The 27,482-nt window shown below is 38.1% G+C and overlaps 5 protein-coding genes across 9 annotated transcripts; 4 read left to right on the top strand and 1 right to left on the bottom strand.

Moving 5' to 3' along the window:
• The first annotated feature begins 310 nt into the window (after positions 1-310).
• LOC140798827 (cation/H(+) antiporter 15-like) lies at positions 311-5,908 on the top strand. Its single transcript, XM_073152901.1, has 9 exons — positions 311-691; positions 782-1,783; positions 2,114-3,450; positions 3,814-3,943; positions 4,318-4,417; positions 4,511-4,596; positions 4,670-4,761; positions 5,015-5,126; positions 5,530-5,908. Exons 1-9 carry the CDS (start codon positions 452-454, stop codon positions 5,704-5,706), a joined length of 3,276 nt encoding a protein of 1,091 aa, XP_073009002.1. The 5' UTR covers positions 311-451; the 3' UTR covers positions 5,707-5,908.
• A 251-nt stretch (positions 5,909-6,159) lies between these two features.
• LOC140798826 (ethanolamine-phosphate cytidylyltransferase-like) lies at positions 6,160-12,107 on the top strand. 2 transcript variants are annotated; one of them, XM_073152899.1, is made up of 9 exons: positions 6,160-6,703; positions 8,049-8,284; positions 9,167-9,348; positions 9,531-9,602; positions 10,281-10,348; positions 10,531-10,651; positions 10,799-10,864; positions 10,944-11,066; positions 11,607-12,107. In XM_073152899.1, exons 1-9 carry the CDS (start codon positions 6,372-6,374, stop codon positions 11,676-11,678), a joined length of 1,272 nt encoding a protein of 423 aa, XP_073009000.1. In that variant the 5' UTR covers positions 6,160-6,371; the 3' UTR covers positions 11,679-12,107. The 2 variants fall into 2 exon arrangements, 1 of the variants encoding a protein (XP_073009000.1); XR_012110915.1 differs by having other exon boundaries at positions 6,204-6,703; positions 10,839-10,864.
• Positions 12,108-15,925: 3,818 nt separating this feature from the next.
• Positions 15,926-20,302, top strand: LOC140798792 (probable serine/threonine-protein kinase PBL8). 3 transcript variants are annotated; one of them, XM_073152839.1, is made up of 7 exons: positions 15,926-16,172; positions 16,272-16,393; positions 17,142-17,458; positions 17,727-17,862; positions 18,845-18,981; positions 19,099-19,222; positions 19,588-20,302. In XM_073152839.1, the coding sequence occupies exons 2-7, from the start codon at positions 16,339-16,341 to the stop codon at positions 20,040-20,042; spliced, it is 1,224 nt and encodes a 407-aa protein (XP_073008940.1). In that variant the 5' UTR covers positions 15,926-16,172; positions 16,272-16,338; the 3' UTR covers positions 20,043-20,302. The 3 variants fall into 3 exon arrangements, with proteins under 3 accessions (XP_073008940.1, XP_073008942.1, XP_073008941.1); XM_073152841.1 differs by having other exon boundaries at positions 15,928-16,155; XM_073152840.1 differs by having other exon boundaries at positions 15,947-16,159.
• Positions 20,303-23,282: 2,980 nt separating this feature from the next.
• LOC140799211 (protein LURP-one-related 5-like) lies at positions 23,283-24,311 on the top strand. Its single transcript, XM_073153394.1, has 2 exons — positions 23,283-23,562; positions 23,771-24,311. Exons 1-2 carry the CDS (start codon positions 23,299-23,301, stop codon positions 24,176-24,178), a joined length of 672 nt encoding a protein of 223 aa, XP_073009495.1. The 5' UTR covers positions 23,283-23,298; the 3' UTR covers positions 24,179-24,311.
• Positions 24,312-24,915: 604 nt separating this feature from the next.
• On the bottom strand, positions 24,916-27,067 carry LOC140799460 (bifunctional bis(5'-adenosyl)-triphosphatase/adenylylsulfatase FHIT). 2 transcript variants are annotated; one of them, XM_073153810.1, is made up of 5 exons: positions 26,778-27,065; positions 25,740-25,886; positions 25,532-25,630; positions 25,315-25,447; positions 24,916-25,210 (listed from the first exon to the last, which is right to left on the bottom strand). In XM_073153810.1, exons 1-4 carry the CDS (start codon positions 26,886-26,888, stop codon positions 25,331-25,333), a joined length of 474 nt encoding a protein of 157 aa, XP_073009911.1. In that variant the 5' UTR covers positions 26,889-27,065; the 3' UTR covers positions 24,916-25,210; positions 25,315-25,330. The 2 variants fall into 2 exon arrangements, with proteins under 2 accessions (XP_073009911.1, XP_073009912.1); XM_073153811.1 differs by having other exon boundaries at positions 25,022-25,231; positions 26,778-27,067.
• Between the last annotated feature and the right edge of the window lie 415 nt (positions 27,068-27,482).

Raw genomic sequence — 27,482 nt, 5'->3', positions numbered from 1 at the left:
AATATTATCTCTACTTATTAACTCATATGTGAATAGGATATTCCTTTTAGCGAGACTGGTACTTTAATCGTATAAATATAGTCTTATGGGAAAAAAACTTGGTCAATGATCGGTACCATCAAATATGATAGGAAGGTTAAACCGTTTAAATTAAAAATATAGTAAGTTTTCCTATAATTGGATTAAACTCCAGTGAGATACAGTGCAATTATGTCGTTTTTTTTTTGCAAACAAACACGAAAACGACCATATTTCCAAACTCCCGAGAATCAAGCAAGAATTGGAATTGCAACCATCAATCGGTCGAAACCATGCATGGGATTACTCGGCGCCAATTCTTGGTTCCAATTGTAACCTCCCTGCTGCTCCTGTTAGATTCCTTCTTTTTTATTATCTCTCAAGCTAGTCTCAAAGCATTGCAGAGATCGAGCGAGGTTTGCCATCGGCAGAGATGGCCCCGGTGGCGACGAACACCACATTGCAAGTGCCACTCATAACCACCATGTACACCCCCATCATATGCTACTCTCCTGCGATGATCACCACCAATGGGATATGGCAAGGCGTCAATCCCTTGCAGTTCTCCCTCCCTCTCTTCATCCTCCAGACCGCCATCATCGTCTTCACCACCCGCGTCCTCGTTGTGCTCCTCAAGCCGCTCCGCCAGCCTCGAGTCATTGCCGAGATCCTGGTGATCGACTTTGGAATTCAAGAGTCAGTTGCTTTGATTTAATACGATATCAGAGCTAGTTTTTATAATTTTATATATTTATGTTTATAGGCGGGGATAATATTGGGGCCGTCCGTCATGGGACGGATGAAGAAATGGGGTGAATCTTTATTTCCACAGAGGAGTCTATTGACGCTGGAGACGGTGGCGCACCTCGGCCTCATCTACTTTCTTTTCTTGGTCGGCGTCGAGATGGACGTAACGCTAATCCGGCAGACGGGGCGGAAGGCGGTGGCGATCGCGGCGGGCGGGGTGGCGATCCCGTTCGGCATTGGGATCTTGTTGTCGTTCGCGATGCGCGAGGACATCGCCAAGCAAAAAAACTACATCTCCTTCATCCTCTTTGTGGGGGTGGCGTTCTCCGTCACTGCCTTCCCCGTCCTTGCCCGCATCCTCGCCGAGATCAAGATGCTCAACTCCGAGATCGGCCGCGTCGCGATGTCGTCCGCCGTCGTGAACGACATGTTCGCGTGGACGATGCTCGCCGTGACCATCGCCATCTCCGAGGGCCACGGGGGGTCGCCGCTCACCTCCATCTGGGTGCTGCTCTGCGCCACCGTTTTCGTGCTCCTGTGCTTCCTCGCGGTGCGGCCGGCTATGTGGTGGCTGATGCGGCGGATACCGGAGGGGGAGGGGGTCAGCGACTTCCACGTCTGCGTCGTGCTCACCGGGGTGATGGTCGCCGGGATCGCCACAGACACTATCGGGATCCATGCGGTCTTCGGGGCGTTCGTGTACGGGTTGGTGATACCGAACGGTAAGCTGGGAGTGGCGCTGATCGAGAAGATGGAGGACTTCGTGACGGGAATGATGCTGCCGCTGTTCTTCGCCATAAGTGGGCTGAGGACGAACGTTTTCGAGATCAGAGACCCCATCATGGCGGTGTTGCTCGCCATGGTGTTCCTGCTCTCCAGCGTGGCGAAGATCCTCGGGACGATCGTCGTGGCGCTGTTCTACAGCATACCATGCCGGGAAGGGTTGGCGCTCGGCTTCTTAATGAACACTAGGGGACTCATCGAGATGATCGTCTTCAACATTGGAAGAGACAGGAAGGTACTTTCTTATCACTATTATTGAGTTACTCCTTTCTTATAAAACGATTTTTTTTTTCAAATAATTTAGTATATAGATAGATATACGTGGGAGAAAAGAGGTATTATTTGAAAATTAGGAAAATTTTCACCTATTTCCCCATATTATTATGATTTATATTCGAGAGCTAGCAGGGCTTTCAAAATAATAAAGCCAGCTCCAGCTTCCTGCTCGTGTTTTTCTTATTGAGAATTACAATTTTGGGTCGTATTTATAGAAAATATTTTGAGTTTTATGTGAAACAGTTTCCCTATTTAATTGATTAATTTATTAGGAGTGTCGGTCCCTCAGATCATGAACGCCCAGGCCTTCGCGGTGATGGTGTTGACCTCCCTGGTGGTGACTCTCCTGGTGACGCCGGTTGTGGTCTGCATCCACCGCCCTCCCCGCCGTCTAGTCGGCTACAAGCGCCGCAACCTCCAGAGCACGAAGCCCGACGCTGAGCTCCGCCTCCTCGCCTGCGTCCACACCATCCGCAACGTCCCCTCCATCGTCGCCCTCCTCGACTTCGCCAACCCCACCAAGCGCACCCCCATCTTCGTCTATGCCCTCCACCTCATCGAGCTCACCGGCCGCGCCTCCAACCTTCTCGTCCTTCAGAACGCCACCATCGCCAAGAAGCTTAAGCACCGAGGCCCCACCAATCCCACTGCCACCGGCGCCCAGGCAGAGAGCGATCACATCTTCGCCGCCTTCGAGAACTACGAGCAGCACGCCGGCGGCGTCTCTGTCCAATTCCTCAGCACCATCTCGCCCTACACCTCCATGCACGAGGACGTCTGCATCTTAGTGGAGGAGAAACACGTCGCCCTCATCGTCTTGCCCTTCCACAAGCAACAGACCGTCGACGGCGGGATGGAGCCGATCAATCCAGGGATTAGGAACTTCAACGAGAACATACTCTCCACCGCTCCGTGCTCCGTCGCCGTCCTAGTTGACCGCGGCCTCAGCGCCTCGGTTTCTCGCCTCGCCGCGATGCACCGCGTCGCTCTGCTCTTCTTCGGCGGCCCCGACGATCGCGAGGCCCTGGCGTTGGCGTCCCGGATGGTTGATCACCCCGGGATATCTTTCACCATCATCCGATTCCTCCCTGCCGGCCAAGCCCACTCCGGCTCCGGATCCGGGGACTCCAGGGTGATCACGATCGTCACCGACGAGACCCAGGAGCGGCAGCTCGACGACGCGTGCCTGAACGAGTTCCGGGTGCGGAACGTCGGCAACGACGCGATTGCCTACGTTGAGAAGGCGGCGGCCAACAGCGGGGACACGGTGGCCGCGCTCCGGGAGATGGCGAGCGTTCACGAGCTGTTTATAGTGGGGAGGCAGCAGAGCGGCGCCGGGGCGGCTCTGACTGCGGGGTTGTCGGAGTGGGAGGAGTGCCCGGAGTTGGGGACGATAGGGGACTTGTTGGCGTCGTCGGACTTCGCGACGATGGTGTCGGTGCTAGTCGTGCAGCAGTTCGTCGGGGTGGGATCGGGTTCAACGGAGGTGTTGCCGACGCCGGCGGTGGAGATCCGGGAGGAGAAGGAGGTGCAGCAGTACCTGGCGAACGCCAACCAGAGGTTGACGGTGATCGCCGGAACGCATAAGGGGCCGCTGCCGTCATTCGACGGTGTCCGGAGTGGGAGGTGAGATGAAATATAACTACGAACTTTGTAGGATTTACTTTGAGCGTCTTTGGGAGTTTTATTTATCAATTCCTTTAGCACCGTGATCTTCTGCAAGCCAGGTTGTACGAACTTTCTAATCATGACTATTCTAGTAACGGGTAGAAGGGAACCAAAATCACCACTAACTCAGTGATTGAGTCCTATTGGCATATAGGTTGATACTTATATATCGTGAGAGTCGAATATTAGCCTAGAACTTAAACCACTGAGCTCACTATCTAGCCTCCACCCCCCATCAAAAAAAAAAAAAAAAAAAAAAAAAAAAGGGACTGAAAAAGAGAAAAGCTTTGAATCAGTTCTTTAGTCTCTTCTCGATCGCAGCACATCTTTAGCACCAATTGGCTATTCTTCTCTTGTCCTACCGTCGAAGAAGGAGATGTTGAAGAGATTGCTCTCGAGGCCCAAGAAGAAGCCCCCTTCTGCCCTCTCCACCTTGGATCAACTCCACGAGGTAATTATTCTATCTTTATGGTTCATTTGATCATTTCTAAGCTTAGAATGTAAAGTAATGGATTTACTATCGAACTGGTTTATTTGATCATTTGTAAGCTTAAGAGGTAAAGTACCGAATTTACTATCGAACTGGGCTATTGAAGGATATTATGGAGAAAATGACATGGAGGATAAGAAGAAAGAGATAATTAATCTTACACCATATTAAGAAAGAAAGATGGTTAATCTTACATCATATTGATGTGGATGGTTTCTAATTGTATGCAATAAGACACCGCTAAACCCCTCGATGTTTCAAAGTTTGCTTTCGCCAAAAGCTGTCAAACAATTCAGCTCTTTACTTCATTTATTCTATGATTTTACTCCTCTCAGACACTACAAATGTTGGAGAAGAAAGACCATCTTCTTCAAAAAAAGATATCTATGGAAGTTGCGAAGGCTAAAGATTACACAAAGGCCAAAAACAAGAAAGGTAACAAATTTTTCGCTGCTAGTAGTTTGAAATCCTCAGAAGACCCAAGTAGTATTTTGCTTGTCATATCGACTATTATCTTCTTTTGTGCAGCTGCAGTTCAGTGTTTGAAGAAAAAAAGGTTATATGAATCCCAGATAGAACAGCTGGGAAATTTCCAATTGCGAGTGCATGACCAGGTGAAATAATTACTATATTCTAGCAGTTCATACAGTTTAGTTATGCTAAGCTGTGTTATGCTCTGCAATTTAGCTGATTATGCTCGAAAGCGCAAAAGCAACTGCAGACACTATAGATGCACTAAAATCCGGAGCTTCTGCTGTAAAGTCTATTCATCAATCTCTGTAAGCTTCATCCCATTTTTTATTCCTAGAATTGAACAAAGGAAAAGAAATTTGCGTTAAACATGGCAAATCAATACTTCTATTAATCAAGTAGTTGCGACTCATTATCAACTTGTTTCCATTCTTGACATATGTAGCCATTTATCTGGAAACATAGACAGCTTTTGTTTGTAAGATGTATTTTTCAAATGACAAGAGGAAGCATAACCAGAATTTTGATGGCATAAATTGCATGAGCTCCTGGATAATGCAGGAAGATTGATGATATAGAGAAGACCATTGAAGAAGCAAATGAACATTCAGAAAACATGAGGCAGATCCAGGAGGCGCTTGCAACTTTGGGTGCTGTGTCTGAGTTTGACAAGGTTTAGTTAATCTTCCCTCAGTTTCTTCTGTAGGTCTCCTGTTGGAACCAACAATACCATGAATAAGATTAAGAGGAATTATCAAACAGTTTTTATCATTTACAGCTCTAAAGAAGTACAGGCATGCTGCATAGCAGAATAGTGATTTAGGGGGAATAGGAAAGAATCATATAGACTACTGCTGCTTTTTTGAAGCTTTCTATTGGTTAAGCTTCATATAGCGCTAGGAAAGCTTTAGAACTGAAACCTGTATTTCCAACACTGGGAATTGATAACTCTTGCCTGCATAATCCCTAGTTTAATGGCACAGCAATATTTTCTATGAATCAAATTCTCCGCAGTAAAATTGAACATACATGCATCTAGCTGTCTTCTCATTTTCCATTCGATACATGAGGAACAGGGTGAATTGGAAGCGGAGCTTGAAGAGCTCGAAGGGGAGGAACTGGAAGAACAGTTGTTCCAATCACCTTCTACAATGCCTGCAACACCATCGCCCAGTACTAATCTTCCCGAAAGGACAGAACTAGCCACCTATATGGATGAACTGATCGAACTTCAAGCAGAGATGGCAATGTAGCAGCTTAGTAACTTTAGATATTTGCAAGACAGGAGTATATCAGAGATGACTTATCTTGCAGTGTTTTTCCTCTTCCAACTGATTGTTACAAAAACTACTTGTATTTTGACATCTCTGCTTATATGGATGATGAGAGTGACATTCAGTATGTAGCTATCAGCTTACTGTGCTGAGGTTAATCTTATATCTTATTTATTGCTTCCATCTTGGTGTTGCCTGAGTTTAATCTTGACTTCTTCTCAACACGACAATCGAATTGCTTGTTAAGAGGCATTCATCATGTAAACTTATGCTAAAGTTTGATCATATACACTGGTGAAATTGGTGAAAGACGAGGTGTAGAATGAAATTAGTACATAACGCAGGGTGTCAAATGAAAGAAATTTATTAGTTCAATCACCTACCGTCCCTGGAATTTCCACCTATGATCCACTAATCGGACGGCCGATGTTGTTTCACTCGCATGATCTCTTCTTCGTTTCTCTCTCATTCCACTTCCCTCTCCGTCTGCAGAAAAAAAAAAAAATCCCTCACCGTCGTCAGTCCTTCGTTTCTCTCTTTTTTCACTCCTCGAATCCTCGAATGGCGGGAGCTAAAGAAACATCCTCTCCTCCCAAACCCTAAATCTGAATCCGTCTTTCCCCTTCCCCTTCTCCTCTCCTCCCATGGGATCCAGGAACGCCCTAATCGAAGAGCTCACGAGATCTTCAAATCTCTTCTTCGCTTTCTTCGTCGGCGGCCTCGTCCTCGTCGCATCTGTCATCGTCTTTCATCTAGGGTTTGCGATTACGCCGCCGCCGGCGATATGGCGGCGGGGGAGGAAGAAGCGGCGGCCGGTGAGGGTTTACATGGACGGGTGCTTCGACATGATGCATTATGGGCACTGCAATGCGCTGCGGCAGGCGCGGGCGCTCGGCGACGAGCTTGTCGTCGGGGTCGTCAGCGACGACGAGATCACGGCCAACAAGGGCCCCCCCGTGACCCCGCTCCATGAGAGGTTGATTCTTTTACATTAGATCTTTCATTTGGGAATTCTTGTCTTTTGGATGGTTGGTGTCGGACGAGTTTTGGTCTTCTCGCCAAAATCGTGCTCTTATATTACTTCCCCATTGGGAATGTTATTTTGCTATGGGGTGTACAAATTTAATCAATCATTTGATTCTTTTTCCGCTTTCTTTTTATCCTGTTGTTATAATTCTGGCAAAATCAGGATATCTGTCATTTTCGTTTTGCCATTTTACATGTCATAAATTTATTTAAATTTGTAGATGTAATTTGTTATTTTTGGCAGTTGTTTGTATAACAGGGCTGCGTGCTTTAAATTAGTAGGGTTAAATTTTAGACCCATCCGATTAAGTTTTCCTTTTTGTTTAACTGTTACATTGAATTATCCACTTAACTCTCTTTTGGATCCTCTTCCTCTTTCTCATTCTGTACTGTAAGTATCTCATACGTTCTTGATCAGCTTATTGATTGATTAGTTGTCTATGTCATCATTATATGTTAGTTGATCTTGAATCTTGATCAATCTATTCTATGACTCCGTAAACTGGCGACCTACATAATGAGATAGAATTTGTGGGCAGCGAGTGTGGCTTTCACTATAAATTGGTACTTATAGTTTGCCCTTGGAAGTTACTCTCCTTTGTTACTTGTTTCAATTGGAGTTTGAGAACCTACTGTGTGCCGGTGTCTCTCTGCACTTACAAAATTTGATTTTGCATGTCATTGAGATACTATGATATAATTCTGTTATATTTTGCAAGTCTTTTACGTTGAGATAGAATTTGTGGGCAGCGAGTGTGGCTTTCACTATAAATTGGTACTTATAGTTTGCCCTTGGAAGTTACTCTCCTTTGTTACTTGTTTCAATTGGAGTTTGAGAACCTACTGTGTGCCGGTGTCTCTCTGCACTTACAAAATTTGATTTTGCATGTCATTGAGATACTATGATATAATTCTGTTATATTTTGCAAGTCTTTTACGTTGTCTCCTACAAATCCAAGTAGGACTCTAAATATCCTAGCATGTTTAGGTGTTACTCATCTAAGCACTTTTGTGCATTCATTCTTTTTCATAAATGGGCCCAATGTGGAGGTAAATGCAAGCAACAAGTTGATGATCTGGTACCCTCTAGATGTCATGTTGTTCAGAAAATATGATAAAAAAAATGTCATCTCTTAATTAACAATTAAAAGTGACAGATCTGCTTCAAGTTGCTCTATGTTATCTACAATTGGTGCATGACTTGAAAAAGCTTTCTGAATATTATGCAATATGCATAAGGGAAATTAAAAATGTTGTCCACGTGTACTTTAAATTATCCGCACACTGTGTTGCAGGATGATCATGGTAGCTGCTGTCAAGTGGGTGGACGAGGTCATTCCAGATGCTCCTTATGCTATAACTGAAGAGTTTATGAAGAAACTTTTCACAGAGTATGATATTGATTATATTATTCACGGGGATGATCCTTGTCTACTCCCTGACGGCACTGATGCATATGCCCTTGCCAAGAAGGCTGGTCGTTATAAGCAGATTAAAAGAACCGAAGGAGTGTCAAGCACTGACATTGTTGGTACTGATTCCGTATAACTTTTATCCTTCTAGTATAACAATCTGTGCTTATACTGGTTCCAATATGTCTTAAACTTTGGATGCTTATCTGCAGAATTGGCATGAACAAGAAATTCTGTTTTCTTAGGCAAGTTAATTGTTCCAGTTCCTTTGAGATATATCCTTGATAGCCTCTATTTTCTTCTAGTAGTATCTTTGGTTGGTTTTGTTGAACTTTCCGAGTTATTCCCAAGAGACCTTCAAATAACAATCTGTCTCTTTCTAATTAACATCTCATCCCATTTTTGTTCTCTGCATTCCTTTTCATGACTAGTATTTTTCTTTTCGCGAGTTTTAAGTAGCAGGATAAGATTGTTCTTTTGTTATCATGGTCAAATTTCTGTCAATAAATTTAGACATAATTTCAATGTAATATGTGTAATTCATTGTATGCAAGCATTAGTTCTTGTGTCACTTTCTAATCTTTGGTTACTCGTCATCTATTCTCATGATGGCAAATAAATTTCAAATTGTAATCTGTATATTTATTCAGGTGTCTAGATGGAGGTAAACACATAACCAAGAGAAGCCCCTTAGATAATCAAGTGCACTTTGTCAAATTGTTATTGATGATATCATAGTATTAGACTAGGAGGTTTGAGTTCCAATCTTGCTAGGCCGACCTTGTTAATTAAATAGAAAAATCTCCACCTATTTAAGTTCTCTAGCCCATAAAAATATTGTAAGCCCAGAGTGAGGTATAGTGTTGGTGAATAAATATGAAGAATGTTTTTCAACTGAGTCAGTTCGGTTGCATGTGGCCCTTGATTTTGGTGTTAGAAGATACTTGTATGTTTGTAAAATAAAGTTTGCTACTTTAAGGTGGGTCTTAACATTTGAATAGGTCGCATGCTTCTTTGTGTAAGGGAGAGATCTATTGGTGATAGTCATAATCATTCTACTTTACAAAGACAATTCAGCCATGGGCATGACCAAAAGGTTGATGATGGTGTCTCTGCAACTGGAACTCGTATATCTCATTTTTTGCCAACATCTCGGCGAATAGTGCAGTTCTCAAATGGGAAGGTATGATCATTGGTATATATCCCGAATATTCAGTTGCTTGATATATTTGTTTGGCTTAAAGAAAAATAAATTGTGAATATATATATATATATATATATATATATATATATATATATATATATAATGATCTCTTATTGGTAAGCAATGTCGTGCTTCTCATTTTTCTCTTTTTGTTTGCTTAGGCTGCCAGTCCGGATGCTTATATAGTTTACATAGATGGTGCATTTGATCTGTTCCATGCTGGCCATGTGGAGGTTGTTTTCTCTTTCCCTTTCTCTCCCTTAGCACTGATTTCCATTAAACAAAGTTAAAAGGAAAATGAAGGGGGAAATTTCCCCATGGTAATTGAACAAAAAATAATGTGTCGTAATGGACTGATAGCCGTAGTAAGTAAATGAGTTCAAGAGGCGTCATTTTCTAATTTTAGAGTGTCAGCTATTATACAACAATATTTTTTCCAACGCCACTTGGTGTACAATTGGATATATGTTTCAGTGCAATGTTCTACAGGTCACATCCATGTGTGGTTAAGGTCTTAAGGATATACTGAGTTGAAGATAAACTTGTATGAAATCTGTCAAAGTTTGTAGGGTGTCTTTGTTAATGTCACATCATCCACATCCATAATTCATATCAGTGCAATCTTGCCTTAAGTTGTTTCTTTGTGCAGTCCCCTCTCCACTCAACCCAGCCAGACTCGAGGGTTGTTGCAAGTATGAAATTAACAAATCATAATACGTTGCTCTTAATTTTGGACCATCTTGTTATGATCATAAGCCAGGAGTTTACCATAGTAGATCGTGAAGTTCCCTGATGTAATAGGTCATAAACTATTGGTGGGGTTTCTGTTGGGTAATTTATAGTTAGATTTCCTCTCATAAATGCTTGTGGGATATTGTTATTAATTATTAGATATTTTTCAATTTGTACAGATATTGCGGATAGCTCGAGAACTTGGAGATTTTTTACTTGTGGGGATTCATACTGATCAGACAGTAAGGTATCATTTGTTGCTTTCATCTTCATATTGACAATGTGATCTTCTGCAACATTTTGGAACTCGGACATTTTTGCTTGAGTATCCTTAGAATGCTACAATTGATTTTTTCTAGGTAATTATAATATATATATATAATATTTTTTTTCTCTTCCTAATTCATGAAGTAATTATACAACCTGTAGTGCTACTCGAGGAGCCCATCGCCCAATCATGAGTCTTCATGAGAGAAGCTTGAGTGTGTTGGCGTGTCGATATGTAGATGAAGTAATTATTGGTGCTCCACGAGAAGTTTCAAAGGATATGGTCAGTCCTTTGTGTTGATTTTACATTCTTAATTTTTCTTTTGGTGATTCACTAAAATTAATTTGACCCTCGTTGCTCTTCTATTGAATAAGATTGATTTTTCCTTTCACAATTAAGGTTTACGTGGTTCTTATATGTGGGTTACAGATTACAACTTTTAATATCTCATTGGTTGTTCATGGAACAGTTGCAGAAAATATGGATTTTCTGAAGGTATGTTGCTATAATCTCAATAACAACATTTACCTAATCAGTTTTGCAACTGAAATGATTTGTGCGGATAAATTTTCAGGAGGATTTGAACCCCTTTGCTGTTCCAATGGCTATGGGTATCTATCAGCAACTAAAGAGCCCTTTAGATATCACAACTAGCACAATAATTAGGAGGATTGTGGAAAACCATGAGGCATATCAGGTATTTTCCCTGTAATTTCAATTGATGTTGCCAAGCTAATAACATTTCTCATACTTTCATTCTTTAACTTGGGCATGATATTGTAATTTTTGAATGCTCAGTGATGTTGTTTACTCTGGAGTCTAGACCATTATCATCATTACCAGTGCAACATCCATCAGTGTTTCTGTTACTAAGGTCATCATCAATATTCTATCACCATAAGCTAAAATGATACTTGAGCTTTGAAATAGTCAGCCATGTAGAAGATGAGTATCCCCCGAGTCTCTGACTGTTTGAAAAAAAAAGATTCATCTTTTCATTATATGGGGCGTTATCTCCTCGCATGTCATCTCACTATTCAACAATAGATGATTAATAATGAAAAAATTGCGGTAAGATGGTTGAGAATCAAATTTTGCACCTCCGTAGTTCCTAGATAGCTACTTTGACTGTAAGATGTAATAATTACTTAAGTTTATTGCAGGCCTTATGCTGACTTTTGTTGTCTTACTTTGAAGTTTATAGGCAATTGATTGATTTAAATTGTGTTTCCCGCAGAAACGGAATGAGAAGAAGGAAGCGAGTGAGAGGAAGTACTACGAGAATAAAAGCTATGTATCTGCAGACTGACTGACCTACTATCAGGGCTTCTGTAGCAAAGTTTCATGGTGGAAACCCGACAATTCTGACATTAACAAGAGCACTTTTTTGTTTCATTTTTCAAACTTCTTACAGTGTGGATCTGATCGGGAGTATCCATGATTCCCTCTTCAGACTTCAGGTAGCAAGTTAAAGATAGCACAGATGGTACTTGGTCTCGGAATGTCTGGAGTTCATTTTCTCCTCCAGTAAATTTTCCTGGTACAATTGCAGCCGTATCCTGCTGTTACTATCTGAATTGTTTGCAAGTTTAAATCTGGAGAATACCTTTTTATTGTATTATTTTTTGGTTGTTGGGTGTTTGTATCAATTTTGTTCTCAATTTTGCACTTTGTTCCCTCAGATGGAATTTGAACAGAAGAATAACATGGCAGGCATGATTTATTTCTGACATAATAATCATTTTCTCGTCCTTATTTCCTTTTTTCATTATCTCAAATCCACTGATATGCATCACAAATTGCAACTCCAAAGTGACAGTTATGTGGCGGTTATCCGTAAGCTGTGGAGTCGAAGTGCAGTGCAGGTGAAGCAATGGAAACATGCTGGAGGCTTTCTTAGTTTTTTCAAACCAACTCTTTAACTTTCGTTCTTTCTCATATTAGGGGGGCTGGGGGACAGTTGAGCCACCTGATACAGCGTCGAGGTATGCTATGCGTTCATGCATCTGGCTAAAAGGAAGTCAACTATCTACTGATCCTCGGATTGAAATTGGAGCTACATAGGAAAGTTGGTGAGATGTTAGAATCCAATGATGTGGAATTTTGAGACCTGTAGGGATGGTAAATGGTCACATCTGATGATGCCTTGCTGTGTGCGCGAGTGTGACCCATCATTTGCTAGAATTATATCTGCCACTCGGGTTGTATGTTTTCCCATTACCTTCTTCTCTTTGTTTCCATTTTACTAATATGTTAATGTGTCCTTTTAGCAGTTTCTCAATGCATGGATCATTTATTTTCTTTACTATTGGAACTTAGTAATCAAGTAATGGGTGAAGCTCCACAATATTAATAATTTAGGTGCCATTTAACCCAAAGTTGTTGGACTTTATTTAATTATATGCCTATGCTTTTTTCTTCTTTTTTTAAGTAGTAGCGTAGGATAGCCTTAATTCCTTTTAAATAGAGAATTTTGGCATGTTAGGAGCAATTATTCTGTTCAATAAAGTAGAGTCATTTCTCCCTTTTCTTTTGTGTTTTCGAGTTATCTCTGTTGGGGCGTAGGTTGAGTCAGCGTGTGCGTATAAGGTTAATACCAAGATTCATAGTTTATCGTTTTATAGTCCACCATTGTATCTCAACAATAACCGGGTCCTCTCAACTTACTTTACCATAAAGATTATGAATTTAAGTAACCCGACAAATGTTAGGTAACATAGCTAATTAGTAGCTTTTCAAATACCGTCATTCGAGCTTGATCTAGTGTGTGTGTGTCCAAGATGTTGTAGATTCACTGTCATCGTCTTAATAATGTAAAGAGGGGGTAATTAGGTATGAGCTTACCCAAACATTGAATTGGATATTTATTGGAGAGATCTTCCTTTCACCTGTGTCCTCCTCTGAGAGGCCTTACGGGTGGTTGTTGAAAGCATCGTCCATCTTTTCTCCACCACGTGCATCCACGAGCAAAGATTTTGTGCCAAGATGTTGTCCCCCCTCCCCTTCTCTTCGCCCTCCCCTCCCCTCTCCTCTCCTCTCTCCTCTATCTTCTTTTATAGCTCAGCTCAGTAGCTGTCCGGGCCGATGAGGACCAATGCCATGCAGATTGTCCGGGCCGATGAGGACCAATGCCATGCAGATAGTCCCCTTACATGCACATGCACACTATCCGCTCCTTGGGAGACACCCTATGGTCTACCAAATTTGATCTCCCCCGTTCCTTTTGATTGTGTCATCAAATACATGTACATAAAGATGCGCTGACATTTAACGTGAGTATCTATTTACAGTAAGTGGACGACGAGATAATAGTATAATTTTATTTTGGAGAAATTGATGAAAATATTTTGCCTTGATATTTAATCACTGCATTACGGATTTAGTTTTCTTAATCAAATGTAATTGTTTATATTAGTTAACTTAACTATAGATACAAAAAGTCTAAAATACCCTTTGAAAACATCTGGCGCAAAATATCTTAATCCCTCTAAAATGAAGGGTAAATTTATTTATTTAAAAAAAAAATTTAGGATGTGAATAATAATAATAATAATAATAATAATAATAATAATAATAATAATAATAATAATAATAATAATAATAATAATAATAATAATAATAATAATAATAATAATAATAATAATAATAATAATAATAATAATAATAATAATAATAATAATAATAATAATAATAATAATAATAATAATAATAATAATAATAATAATAATAATAATAATAATAATAATAATAATAATAATAATAATAATAATAATAATAATAATAATAATAATAATAATAATAATAATAATAATAATAATAATAATAATAATAATAATAATAATAATAATAATAATAATAATAATAATAATAATAATAATAATAATAATAATAATAATAATAATAATAATAATAATAATAATAATAATAATAATAATAATAATAATAATAATAATAATAATAATAATAATAATAATAATAATAATAATAATAATAATAATAATAATAATAATAATAATAATAATAATAATAATAATAATAATAATAATAATAATAATAATAATAATAATAATAATAATAATAATAATAATAATAATAATAATAATAATAATAATAATAATAATAATAATAATAATAATAATAATAATAATAATAATAATAATAATAATAATAATAATAATAATAATAATAATAATAATAATAATAATAATAATAATAATAATAATAATAATAATAATAATAATAATAATAATAATAATAATAATAATAATAATAATAATAATAATAATAATAATAATAATAATAATAATAATAATAATAATAATAATAGGTGATACAAAAAAATTTCACAGTGTGATGACAGATGCATGTGATGGAATAGGAAGTAGAGATAATATAGATTTGGGAGACGATTCTTTCCATTACTTTTGTCACCTCTGAGCGTAGCGAAGGGTGGGTGTTACAGTGGACATCATGAGGGTTGTTGATTGGTTCGGACCTGTACGAGATTTAAACTGAATACATTATTGATATATTAATAATATACAGAGATAGAAATGTGATTACGAGTCATACTAATAGATGTAATTATGGAGCCGTAACTTTAAATGCTGAAGCTGTTATTGGGTGGTAATGGTATAATAAATGACACTGCGGATATCGTCCTTCCTTTTAGAGTTTTAGTGCTTCCCCTCCCACACCCCCTCTGCCTCTCTTTGAATTTGATCCACCTCTTCTTCTGAACAATTCCACACAATTCCACAGACAGGATGATTTCACTGAGGACAATAAAAAGGGATTCTTTTCCTGGCATCAAAAGGACAAAAAAAGGGATATTTAGTACAAAACTTCCATCCAACCTCCAAAAAACCAAGGGGCGGACATTGATGATACTAAACTTTATTAGATTTTAGAAATCACTGTTTGTCCACTGATATTTATCTACTCACATAGTTTTCAACACTGCTTCCGTAAACTTGACTCTCAAGGTTGTTATTCACTCTATAAATATATATATACACACTTTTGCTTATACTATAATATAATTTTTTATTTTAAAATAACAGTTAAATATTATAATAATTTATTCTATAATATAGAATTATTTATCAAAATTATATTTTATATAACATACTAATTTAATCTTAAAATCTATTGCATCAACCTACTTTGTATCGAAACAAAAAGTACTCATAAAAAATGAAAAACTTTTTAGATTATTAATATCATAGGAGGTATTATGATAATTTAGTATTTTTTTTATTAAGTTTGAATAGAAAAGTTAACGGTTTTATAATGGTTCCAAGTGATACATGATACAAAAAAAAGTTTTGGAGTAATTTAATTTTATGAAAGATTACATGGGGCAATTTGTAATTTTATGTTTTTATTTTAAAGAAACCGGACCCAAAAAAAAATAAAAATCTAAAAGCTGATTCCAACCTTTTAAAATCCAATTTCCAGCCGACAAGTGGTTCAGCTCAGTTGGCTCAATGCCGAGCCCTAATTCATTCGTACCAATGTCCAAAACTATATAAAATTTTATATCCAGATATTAATGAGGAGAGTAGCATGGTAAATGAGTTCACATGCTTTTTTTTATTTTATCCCAACTCTCTCTCTCTCTCTCTCTCTCTCTCTCTCACACACACACACACATAACTCTCGCGCACAGAGAAATTCCTTCTTAATTAAAGCGAGCGCAGCGTGAGAGGTGGAGGTGGTGGCCTTGTTTTGGTGGTCGCGCTGAGAAAGGAGACTGGAGAAAGAAAAGTAAAAGAAAGGAAGAAGTTGGTATACCAACCTAGTAAAATCTCTTCTCTTCTCTCTCTCTCTCTCCCCGATTATCCTCTCCTCTATCTCGCTGTCTCTAATTTATACTTGGGTCTTCTTGTTTGCTTCCAAGGTGGGGCCTTGTGAGGCGTATCAAGCTAGGGGACGAGGTGGGGAGTTATGAGAAGAGGGTGTGAAGGATGGGCAACTGTGGAACCAGAGAAGAGAATGCCGTCGTCGCTGCTCAAGCCCAAGGTTCGTTGTGGAGCATTGCTGCGGCATGCGCTCATCTTCTCCCCCAAGTCTCTTCTTTTTTAGGATGTATACTTGTTGGCCATGTTGCTTTACCTATTTGGCTGTTGGTTTTGCTATAGAACTTAATTCTCTCAAGTGGGTTTTGTTCAAGATTCGATTTTTAGGCACCATTCTGTTTGATTTTCTTGATGTTGCAATCTGGTTTTCTTTACTGGTATTTGATCTTTGTTTGTGGTTACCATGCAAGGGCCATTATATTTCTCAAAATATTTAAAAAGGGGTCAATTCTGAATCTCCTGTATCTCTTTTCCTTCTTGGGCTAGGTTTGCATTTTTCTTCTCTATTGATGGCACTTTACTACCGGAGTTTGGATTTCATGAAGACAATGTGAAGACTGTGTTTTATTTTGTAAATATTGTGCAACTATTTGACAGGTGAATTTTGTCAATCACCGGTCATTTTGAGTGTGGTTGAATTCCAATTATTATGTTTTTCTTAAACACATGCTTAATTTTTTAGCATATTGAACATAATATGTTTAGCTAATTGGGGATTATTAACAAGTTTTATGCAATTCGCCATAGCTTGCTGTAGTCAAAATTGATCACTGCTAAATTTTATGCCCATTTTGGCATTTGTAATATACTAATATAGCGTGACTATAGTAGGTTTCCCAAAGTTTTGCTACTATGAAAGTGTCCAGTTGTTCAAGCTGATTAGTTCGTCTTTGTTATTTCCTTACTTGCAGTTCAGCATCTGCAAATGTTCCAACTCCCAGAGAAGAAACATACACGCTCCTTCTTGGACATTAGTGATCCCTCGACCCCTAGAAATTTTGAAGATTCAAGAAATACTGTAATATACACTAATGTCATTGCATTCACATTATTCGAGCTGGAGACTATCACAAAGAGCTTCCGTGCAGATTATGTTCTAGGTGAAGGTGGGTTTGGTACTGTCTACAAGGGATACATAGATGAGAATGTGAGAGTTGGCCTCAAATCACTCCCTGTCGCTGTCAAGGTCCTCAACAAGGATGGTCATCAGGGACACAGAGAATGGCTCGTAAGTGTTTATTTCATGGCTATTTCTTGTTCACAGTCAGATTAGATCCTCAGCACAGCACCATCAATTAGCTAGCTTGGCTTACTGCCACATGCACCGTAAATGGCAGATCTGTAAAGCAGTATATCTTCCTCTAAATATTTTCTTGGGTCAAAATGGGAAATGCATCTTTTCTGGAAACTTGTCTAATTAGTTTTACAAAGTACTTGCCACCAAAAGTACTTAATCGAGGTTTGGCTCCTTGAGATCATCTTTCTTGTTTTACCAGACGGAGGTTAACTTTTTAGGACAGCTAAGACATCCTAATCTAGTAAAGTTGATCGGGTACTGCTGTGAGGATGATCATCGCCTGCTTGTTTATGAGTTCATGTTCCGAGGCAGTCTTGAGAATCACTTATTTCGAAGTAAGACTCCATCCACGTCTTTGGTATGCATTTCTTGATAGCTTTTTACACCAAGTGCTATGCATTTTTCATTGTCCGTTCTGTTTCAATACCTTCTGATTCATATGTGATGGAAGCAAATGTATGCGAGAGGTATTTCAACACCTTGTTTCAAGACAAAAGTTCTGCCGAGAGATGTTTCCTCCTTACTGTTGTCTACAGTAGTTAGACATGTCATTCTGAATTTATCTCCACTTATTAGCAGTCTATACAGATTATTTTGATATTTTATCTGCTATATGAGAAGATATGTACTCCTTTTGGACTGGTTTTCTGCTTTGTCATTCTACCTGATGTAGTTCTGACTTCTGAGTAAGTAAGCATTCTGCAATATTTTGCCTTTTCTCTTATCTGTTGAACTTCACTTGTAATTATTTTCTTGATATTGTTTCAAGTCATTTCTAAATTAGGTTGGTTGCTGAAGATTACTGGAAAATAAGGATAGAAAGTATCCTCTAAGAAAAATAAAGGTATTTCATTGCATACTAGATGAAATAAATGGGTCTGCATCTTTAACTAAGATGGGTAACAAACGAAGCTCTGACGAGGAGAAATTATTTGAGATAGAAGATTGTTGTATATTGCTGTCTCTATTTAATAAATTTCTAAAAGTCATCTACTAATTCAGGAATGTGCCAGAAATCATACAAAATCAACTTCTCTTCTTCTCCGAGTTCTCTCTATCGGCTTTCTCTGTCCTACCAGATATACAATAGAACTCATTATTTTGTTTCCGTCATCTTATAAATTGTTCAAACTTTATGGATGATGTGGCCTTTCATGCTTTTGCTATTATTCTCTATTTTTAGTCCTTCAGTATTATGTTATGCATGATAAACTTTATACTTCATGGTTTATAAACAGTATATTCTGCCTTCTGTTCTTTTATCATGTTATAGGGAAAAGATTTGCCAAACATCACTTTCTTCATTTATGTTCTCAGAGACGGCCGCACCATTATCTTGGACAACTAGAATGTCAATAGCATTGGGTGCTGCCAAAGGGTTAGCTTTTCTTCACAATGCAGAAAGGCCAGTTATCTACCGAGATTTTAAGACCTCAAATATTTTGTTGGACTCTGTTAAGTAACAATCTTGTGTTAATGTTTAGTTCATTCTTCTCCATTCTTCACATGCTTATTGTTGAATCTGCAAAATATTCGATACGGTGTGCTGATTCTCTTCCACTCAAACATAGGATTATGCTGCTAAACTGTCTGACTTTGGCCTTGCAAAAGCCGGGCCACAAGGTGATGAGACCCATGTATCAACACGGGTGATGGGCACCTTCGGATATGCTGCCCCGGAATATGTAATGACTGGTACTGATTCTTAACATTGTAAAGTTGCTTTGTTTAGTATTATGGTCTTACTTTTGGTTCTCTACCACTAGGATATGCTTACCTATTGTGAGCATGTGTTCTAAATGACAAAATGACAAATCCTTCGAATTCCTAAAAGTTTCTTCTTGGGTAAACTGAAGGATGTAAGAAAATGTGGTCAAAATGTATTGGTGTTGTCTTTTGGATAGCCATCCTGGTATGTTGTGTGGTCTTTCTAATTAAGACTTCTTACTTCATTTCTTCCTTTTCTTTTACCTCCATGTGTTCTAAATTGCCATGCGTTAACATTTCATTTTCGTCCATGTATTATTGTTATTTGAACCGCATACCACATTCATGAACAGGTCACTTGACAGCAAGAAGTGATGTCTATAGCTTTGGAGTCGTCCTCCTCGAACTCCTGACAGGTCGGCGCTCCGTGGACAAAACGCGCCCCAGCAAGGAGCAGAGCTTGGTTGATTGGGCTCGCCCGAAGCTCAATGACAAGAAAAAGCTTCTGTCTGTCATCGACCCCAGGTTGGCGGATCAGTACTCAGTTAGAGCTGCTCAAAAGGCTTGCAGCCTGGCGTACTACTGCTTGAGCCATAACCCGAAAGCGAGGCCCCTTATGACTGACATTGTGGAGACCCTTGGGCCATTGCAGGGAAGCAATGCAAGGGAGAGCACAGTCCAGTCCCTACCTAGCAATGTACTTCCCGGTAATCGGATGCGCCACAGACTCACAGGGGGCACCGTCAACTCTAGACCAACTCCAGGTCCGAGATGTTCCACAGCTGTTCCAGCATGCAGAGTGAGGTGAATCTTCTCCTCTACTATCTGGGAATAGGTTCATTTGTATATTGACAACCCTATTATTGTGCTTCTTCCATGTACATGTCTTTCAGCTCCTGTGGGTTTTTGTTCCTTCACCCAACTTTCGATGTAAATTTTGATCTGTGTGGTATTTGATTTCTGACTTGTTTTATTTTCTTGCCTCCCATCTTTATGTATCTGTAACTGCGGCAACCCTTGCCAAATGGGCTGGGTTTATTGCTAAGTAATGAAAGCAAGTTGAACTAAGATTCTACTCTGGAGCACCAGGTTCTTCTGCTCTTTCCTTCTTTAAACCATGACAGTGGTACTGCAATTGCTTTCAAAATTTTGTGTTTAGTTTTGATCAAACTAAAAGCTTGATGGTCATAGTTTTCAAAGGATGGAAGTATTCTTTGGATGGATTGTGTGTGTATGAAACTTCTTTAAACTCTTATGTGAGATTGCAATTCTCTTGCATGGATACACATTTGCCATTAACCATGAAGACGATTGTTTAGCGTATAACGCTTACCCTCTATATTTTTATTATTTACAAATTAAGTTTTATAATTTAATAAATATGTGTAGAAGATATTCTATCTAGTTAAACTTAACTAAATCTCTTAATTAAATTAACTATACTAAAAGGAAATTACAAAAAATACTTTCAACCAAGTTATACTAAGAGCATTTTAGTTATTTTAAAAATAAAAGTATTTTAGTTATTTTAGAAAAAATATTTTTATTTAACATAATATTTTTACAGTGTTAGTTTAAATCTAACTCAGAATATTTTTTTACTTATATTTAATATATTATAGAGCTCGATTTGTAAATAGTGAAAATATAAGGTGTAAACCATAATTATATTATAAAACTGAGTGTTATATATAAATTTTTCTATATTTTTAATCATCATCTAAAGCTATTTCACTCCTTTTAATCCTCTCATTCCATTCTCTGGTAATTTAATATTTATCGTCAATATTATTAGAAAGACAGAGATATTAGATAGTTAAGAAATAAAAAAAAAGTGTAAAGAAAAAGAGATAATATAAAAATGTGCAATACTTTAAGGATCTATACACTATACGTACGTAATCAACCCTACAAATTATTATCTTAATTAAAAGTGCTTTTGAGTCTTTTAACTTTAATTGATCAGCAAACTTCTTCCATCTACTTCATCACGTACGTCATGCATCGCGTTTACGTTATATGGAAACTTACACCATTTATGAACATTCGGATTAGAGGAATTGACCAACTCAACAGCTTAAAAAGTGATTGTCTTTAACCTAATCTTGTCTTTAATCTCAAACTTTTTGCCACCTTTCTTTTCTTTTGGAGATCTAAGTAGGCAGATGCATTGTTCCTCGTGAACTCATCCCTAACTCTTCCAACATTCTCCCCCACCAATAGCCCACACTAGCGTCGCATCATCCAAATCTTTCTCCAATTTTAATATATATCTTCTATCTCTCCTCCTCTTTAATTTTTAAAATTCTTTTTTGACATAAATAAATAATTAAATAAGCATCGATATATTAGTATACATATTTATCGAGAAGCTAACAAATCTATGGATTAGTTAACTAATTGTGTTAAGAAAGAATTTGGGACCTTTTTAGAGCCTTCGTGACCCGGGCTGGATTCAGTTGCTCTGAATTCGTGTCATTTATCTTTGGAAGAGTATATAATTCAAGGCTATAGATTTAATAGAAAATCTCATGCCCTACATTGGCTACTGTAGTAGTAGTATTGCTTCTTTATTTATTTTATACCTTTTATTTTACTTTATTTTGTCAAAAGGGAGTCAATTTCAGATGGCTGGCTAGGCATCGAATTAGATGATGAATGCTACATTGTAATGTCTTTGGGAATGTCAAAGAGATCTCTTGCATTTGTCTTACTCCCTGTTCTTACTCTAAATCTCCATCCACTTCATGATAGATTAATGTGCATTGTGAATTCTTCCAATGGCAACAAATAGATAAGTCAAACAAGATCCCATGAATATATACTTACTAACTTTGTCCAATAGCTTTAGCACTTATTATAAAAAGAGCTACCAAACAACAGTTACAGAATTCAAATTCAAATTCAAATCTTCCTTCATTGGACGAGAAGGCAAAAAAAAAAAAAGAAAAAAAAGAAAAAGAAATCCTCATAAAATTTACAAACTTTGCATGTGAGGGAACTTATCCGACCTTTTATCCGCGTTCTCAGAACACCTTATCTGACTCCCATAGCGCTAGTAATCGACCGACAAGTATTTTATTAAGACCCTAAAGGAAGAATGCATTAAACTTTAAGCCATTAGTTCTATTTTTATCTGTTTCATAAGCCCCAGGTTTCTGACTGGAAAAAAAAAGAAAATAAAAGAAAAACTGGATAACTGCTGACATCTATTGACAAAGTAATCCATCACACTAACAAAATATAATAATAAGTTTTGTCGAGCGCCGGTCAAATTGGGATTCAGTGCAAGCTTATATACGTCAATGTATCAATTGCATGCATCTACTAACTTTGAACATACCAGCTTAAATAATAGAGTTTGTTTGCATTCTCTTTCAATTTAGGGTTGTAAATTTTAGAGGGTTTTGTTTTCCTCTCGTTGATTTGACAGCAGTAGGGTTGCCAAGTGTTCTGTTGCAGAAAATTCCTGCATCCAGGGCTGCAGACAATTTTTTCACTTCCCACGTATCCAAACACATGCATGCCACCAAAAACATGGAAAAGCAATGCATGATGTGGAGAGCATTAATCCAACACATGGGAACCTACGTGGAAAGAGAGAATAACATTGCGAATCTTTATTCTCTCTGCTTCCAATGCTAACTTCGAATGAGTCTTATTCTTTTGAAGCACCATGCACACGAGTCCATGATGACTAATCTTAGCCATGCATCATATATTAGATCATGGGAAACATGCCATCTTTTTTCTCATTCGAGTACTACAACGTTCATCTAGTGACATATATATATATATATTTATTTATTTATTTATGTAACCTTTAATTTATCCTATTATTTTTGTATCTCTACTATTAATATTATATGCTTCGGCTTGGAGATGGGATCATAAAGTTCAAATCCTACGTAACTTCCATTCACAAATCCATGTTAATCCTAAAAGAGAACGTACGAAAACCTTAGTATATATGTATCCCACCTTAGTTTTATTTCCTCCATAACCTTATATAAGTTTTTGTTCTCTCTCTTTCTCTTAGCTAGCTCAATCTTTTTGTAGCAAAGATGAGTAGAGTTCATCCAACGCAGGGCAAGGTTGATCATGTGGCGGCGGAGATCGGTGTGGCGAGAGATCGGCGGCCGTCGTCGTGGACGGTGTGGAAGAAGTCGAGCATGGCTTTCCAGGGGACGGATGGGTTCTCGGTTTACGATAGCGAGGGGAAGTTATCCTTTCGGGTGGATAACTATTCGAGGAGGCTTAAGAGTTTTGAAGGAGAGATCGTGCTCATGGATGGCGATGGAAGGGCACTCCTATCTCTAAGGCCTCAGGTAGTTTTTTTTTTTTTTAAGTCAACTCTTTGGGTTTCTCAAATCGATCTGGTTATGTCTTTCAATTAATGGGCCTAATTTATCAATAACTTATATTTAAATAACTACGTGATCATGTGTTGGCGATAATAAGAACTAAATGCAGTCCGTAAATTATAAAATCCAGAAAAATTTTGGCACTCATGAAACTTCACGTCGATCCTTGCAGTTTCTTAGCATGCATGCACGATGGAATGTATATGAATGCGAAGATAGCTCGAATAAGAGGTCTAAATTGCGAGTCTTCTCCATGAGGCGATGCTCTATTCTCCAAAGCAGTGATGAAGCAGAGGTATTCATGGGGAGTAATACTGCAGATAGCAAATCCACGAAGCCCAGCTTCCAAATGGAAGGTTGTTTCAGAAGAAGATGCTGTAAAATCCGAGGCAGCAAAGGCGAGGAAGTCGCAAAGATCTGCCCAAAGAAGGCCGGCGGTGGCGGCGCCGCCGTCATGCTCGGCGAAGACGTTTTCAGCCTGGTGGTTGAGCCGGGGGTCGACTGCAAGCTCGTAATGGCTTTTGTTGTTATCATGGATAGGATTTGTAGAAGGTCTTTTACTCCTGTCATCTGTTCTTAACGAGAGAAAGAGTAGTAATCCTATTTAGTGGTGAGCTTTAGGTGACAAGGGAAGATAATTAATTATGTGAGAAAATTGTAATGTGTATAGATTGGAAGATGTTTCATAAATAAAACTTTGGTTCAGAGAACAAGTGGAAAGGAGAAAATGAACTTATGGGTTCTTCTTCCAGGGGTCCTTTTGCATTATACACATGCATTTTTGAAATTTACGAATTGATGATTCCTCTTATTTTACTTATATTTCACAAGAATTAGGTCATATATTTCCATTCTGAGGGATGACACAGAACCCATAGACGTAGAATTGACTTATGCCTTTCAAGTCCTTTATGTTTCGAAACTACTAACCCCACTGTATACAGAGAAAATAGTATATAGCAGAAAAAAGAGAAACAATTCTCTCCTACTGCTTTCACATCCTCTTTGCAAGTTCCTGATCATAAACTAGGTAGAATGACATTATCATAACAAGAGTTAAGAGGCTAAAGATTCGACTCGAAATAAAAATTCATCTGACTAGTATAGCTATGTCAATCTTGGACATAGGCACACAGCATAAGATGATACTGCCTGTTGTAAAACATTGAAATAGCATCGGGGAAAATGTTGCAGATGATTGTATTTTCATCCATGGTCACAACAATGCTAACTCAAGCGCATTTCTTGATTAGCTTTTACAAACAAATATATTGCAAGGAGAAAGCAACAATGTATAATCTTAGGTGACTCAGCATGTATAACATACTTCCCAAGTAAATGGAGAAAGTGGATATTATCAAGTGATGCAATTCAGTTCACAAGTACAACTTAAATTAGAAATAATCATCAGACAAACTTGACATATAACAGCTGCTAATTGTTTTGACACTGCAATTGAACTCAAACATCAAGACAAATATAGAGCAGTCTTATGATCAGCGTCCTCGTATCTTCCTTTACAAAGATATCTCGAAATTCTCTTGACCTGGAAATCCAGGTTAATAAGCTTATAATTTACTACGATGCATAGGGAGGCTGCTAACCCGAATGTCTGCAAGAGTCAAGACGAGACCTGAGATTAGCATATAATGCTAAATAAGAAGCCATTTTAAAATTCTTTTGAAGAAAGAGGAAAGAAGATATATCGCATCTTACATGACAGATGCAATTCCTATGAGAAAAGAGCACGATACTCATCAGCCTCATGAGCCCTTTCTTCTATAGTTCTATCTGTCCTTTCTATGTCAAGGTCAAGCTTCTCCTTCAGTTCTTTCTCCTTACCATCCAGCTGTCACAAAAATAACAATATGAGACCAGGCAGAAACACATAAGTGTTTAGACTGGCATTTCACCCAAAAAAAACATAACTCACTGCATCATAAATCTCATCGTTTTTTTCAAAATCTCCCTCTTTCCTAGGGATGATATGAATGTGAACATGTGGAACTGTTTGTCCAGCCTGAGGTCCATCCTGATATCATAAAAAAAAATTGTAGAGAAAAGCATAATTCACTTCAAAATGAATACAAGTATGTAGTAACTTTAAAAAAAAGAAGAGCTCAGTAACTTCTCTAGCTTACTTGAATATTTAATGTAAGTGAAGAAGCATTATGGTATTTCTCAAGTCGGCCACCAACTTCCTTTGCAGTCAGCCATAAATCACTAATCTCATCAGCGCTGAGATCAACATAGCGCTTCACTTCACGCCGTGAGCACACAAGAACATGTAGATCATGTCAAGGTATAACAAATGTTGCATAACAGTATCAACAATGTGTTCATTGAACAGCTTTAAAAAAAAATCAAATCTTAAGTAAAGGCATCCCAGCATTCCCAACCACACAATACTTGTATATGAGAAAATGTATGTGTGCTTCTGTGCGTTATGCTTATCACTTATGAGGATAATTAACTTGCTATATATCGTCCTAGGCCTCACCAAATCAAAGCTAGTAAAACAATGCTCTTGCCGGATCTAATATTTTAGATGAAAAAAGAAATGATATGCTAGCAAGGCAGGAAGCAGTGCACACAATTGCAACTCTGCTGTCTGCATTTTGACAATCATGAAGAGGATAATAAAGTCATAGAAAACAAAATGCATAAAAATCAGATTTCTTTCTTTTTTTTAATGCACAGCCTCAATGATCTTCCTACATATATCCTTAAACACACTGAACTCAAGAAAGATGAATGCAAGGTGTGGAAGCTGGGGGAACGATTCCAAGTCCCTCAGGAAAAGGATATGACCTGCAAAAGATTAACAAAGTACATTAGAAAAAAATTAAGGAAACAAAACCATCACAAGCACTGAGTATGAAATGAATACTACTTATAAATCTTTAAAAAAAAACTTTTTTTAATCACTCTTTAGTCCAAAAGAATAACTGATAAGATTTACAGGGAAGGATCCGAAATTGATTTGAATAGAAATAAATCACATTAGCTTCTTGAAGCTTGAGAAACCTCTATCCTCGTTGCAATTCAGACAAAAGAAACCCTAGCATGACAAACTAATCATGAATCACAATCCCCCTAATTACTTCACCATCCAATTAGATACACATACTGACTGATCCACTCAAGAACTAAACTTTGTCACAGAAAAAAAAATATATACCAGGAAGAACAGGTCGGATGTTGACCATGGCAAAGGAGAGCGGCGTGGAGTAGAAGACCTCACTGCGATCGATCTTGTACGGTCCGAAGGTGTAAGACTCGGCGTCCATCTCCGATCTCGTCGCAGAAGCGTCGGCGCCGGGGAGAGATCGATTTCCGCGTAAGGAGGAATGAGGAGGGATTTGGAGCGAGGACTCGGCCGATGACGAAGAGCCCTCTCGACGTGAGCGTGCACACCATTCGCTCCCTCGTGCGGGTCTTCTCCTTTCGATTATTCTCTCGCTCGTTGAGAGGGCGAAACAAACTGTCATTAGATGGGCTGGGCCGGGCTGGGCTTGTCAAAGAACAACTCGGAAACGCTTATTAGTATCTAGTTATTTTTAATTTGATCCTCGATTTCTAACATTTTATTTAAGAAATACAGGGATCGAATTGAAATAGTTAGGAAAATTTCAAATAACACTGTATATTTATATTATTTCATAATTAGTACTCTACTTCTGAGAAATTTATAATCGGACTCCTCTTTTTCATGGAATTAAACTAGTTAGAGAAAAAGAAACGCAGGAATTGAATTACAAAAGTTAATCGAGAATAATGAAAAGGGAGGGTATTATTTGAAAATTTTCCGAATAAGTTAAAGGAAGGTAGGATGTAAATTATAATAAACATATAATGTTGGGTGTGAAATGAAAATAATCCCC

Source organism: Typha latifolia, chromosome 12 (assembly GCF_019914945.1).
Source record: "Typha latifolia isolate L0001 chromosome 12, TyphaL0001v2, whole genome shotgun sequence".
NCBI lineage: Eukaryota > Viridiplantae > Streptophyta > Magnoliopsida > Poales > Typhaceae > Typha > Typha latifolia.
This window is presented reverse-complemented; position numbering and strand designations above follow the sequence as displayed.

What these genes read in the sequence shown, in the direction of transcription:
- LOC140799211 (XM_073153394.1), top strand. Translation starts at nt 23,299, where the DNA reads ATGAGTAGAGTTCATCCAACGCAGGGCAAGGTTGATCATGTGGCGGCG. An exon ending in TCCTATCTCTAAGGCCTCAG is followed by an intron (nt 23,563 to 23,770) that starts GTAGTTTTTTTT and finishes CGATCCTTGCAG; the next exon opens with TTTCTTAGCATGCATGCACG.
- LOC140798792 (XM_073152839.1), top strand. Translation starts at nt 16,339, where the DNA reads ATGGGCAACTGTGGAACCAGAGAAGAGAATGCCGTCGTCGCTGCTCAA. An exon ending in AGGGACACAGAGAATGGCTC is followed by an intron (nt 17,459 to 17,726) that starts GTAAGTGTTTAT and finishes TTGTTTTACCAG; the next exon opens with ACGGAGGTTAACTTTTTAGG. An exon ending in TGAGAATCACTTATTTCGAA is followed by an intron (nt 17,863 to 18,844) that starts GTAAGACTCCAT and finishes TTATGTTCTCAG; the next exon opens with AGACGGCCGCACCATTATCT.
- LOC140799460 (XM_073153811.1), bottom strand. Translation starts at nt 26,888, where the DNA reads ATGGACGCCGAGTCTTACACCTTCGGACCGTACAAGATCGATCGCAGT. An exon ending in CACTTACATTAAATATTCAA is followed by an intron (nt 25,631 to 25,739) that starts GTAAGCTAGAGA and finishes TTATGATATCAG; the next exon opens with GATGGACCTCAGGCTGGACA. An exon ending in ACGATGAGATTTATGATGCA is followed by an intron (nt 25,448 to 25,531) that starts GTGAGTTATGTT and finishes TTTTTGTGACAG; the next exon opens with CTGGATGGTAAGGAGAAAGA.
- LOC140798826 (XM_073152899.1), top strand. Translation starts at nt 6,372, where the DNA reads ATGGGATCCAGGAACGCCCTAATCGAAGAGCTCACGAGATCTTCAAAT. An exon ending in GTCAAGCACTGACATTGTTG is followed by an intron (nt 8,285 to 9,166) that starts GTACTGATTCCG and finishes ACATTTGAATAG; the next exon opens with GTCGCATGCTTCTTTGTGTA. An exon ending in AAAATATGGATTTTCTGAAG is followed by an intron (nt 10,865 to 10,943) that starts GTATGTTGCTAT and finishes ATAAATTTTCAG; the next exon opens with GAGGATTTGAACCCCTTTGC.
- LOC140798827 (XM_073152901.1), top strand. Translation starts at nt 452, where the DNA reads ATGGCCCCGGTGGCGACGAACACCACATTGCAAGTGCCACTCATAACC. An exon ending in CCTTGGATCAACTCCACGAG is followed by an intron (nt 3,944 to 4,317) that starts GTAATTATTCTA and finishes TACTCCTCTCAG; the next exon opens with ACACTACAAATGTTGGAGAA. An exon ending in AATTGCGAGTGCATGACCAG is followed by an intron (nt 4,597 to 4,669) that starts GTGAAATAATTA and finishes TCTGCAATTTAG; the next exon opens with CTGATTATGCTCGAAAGCGC.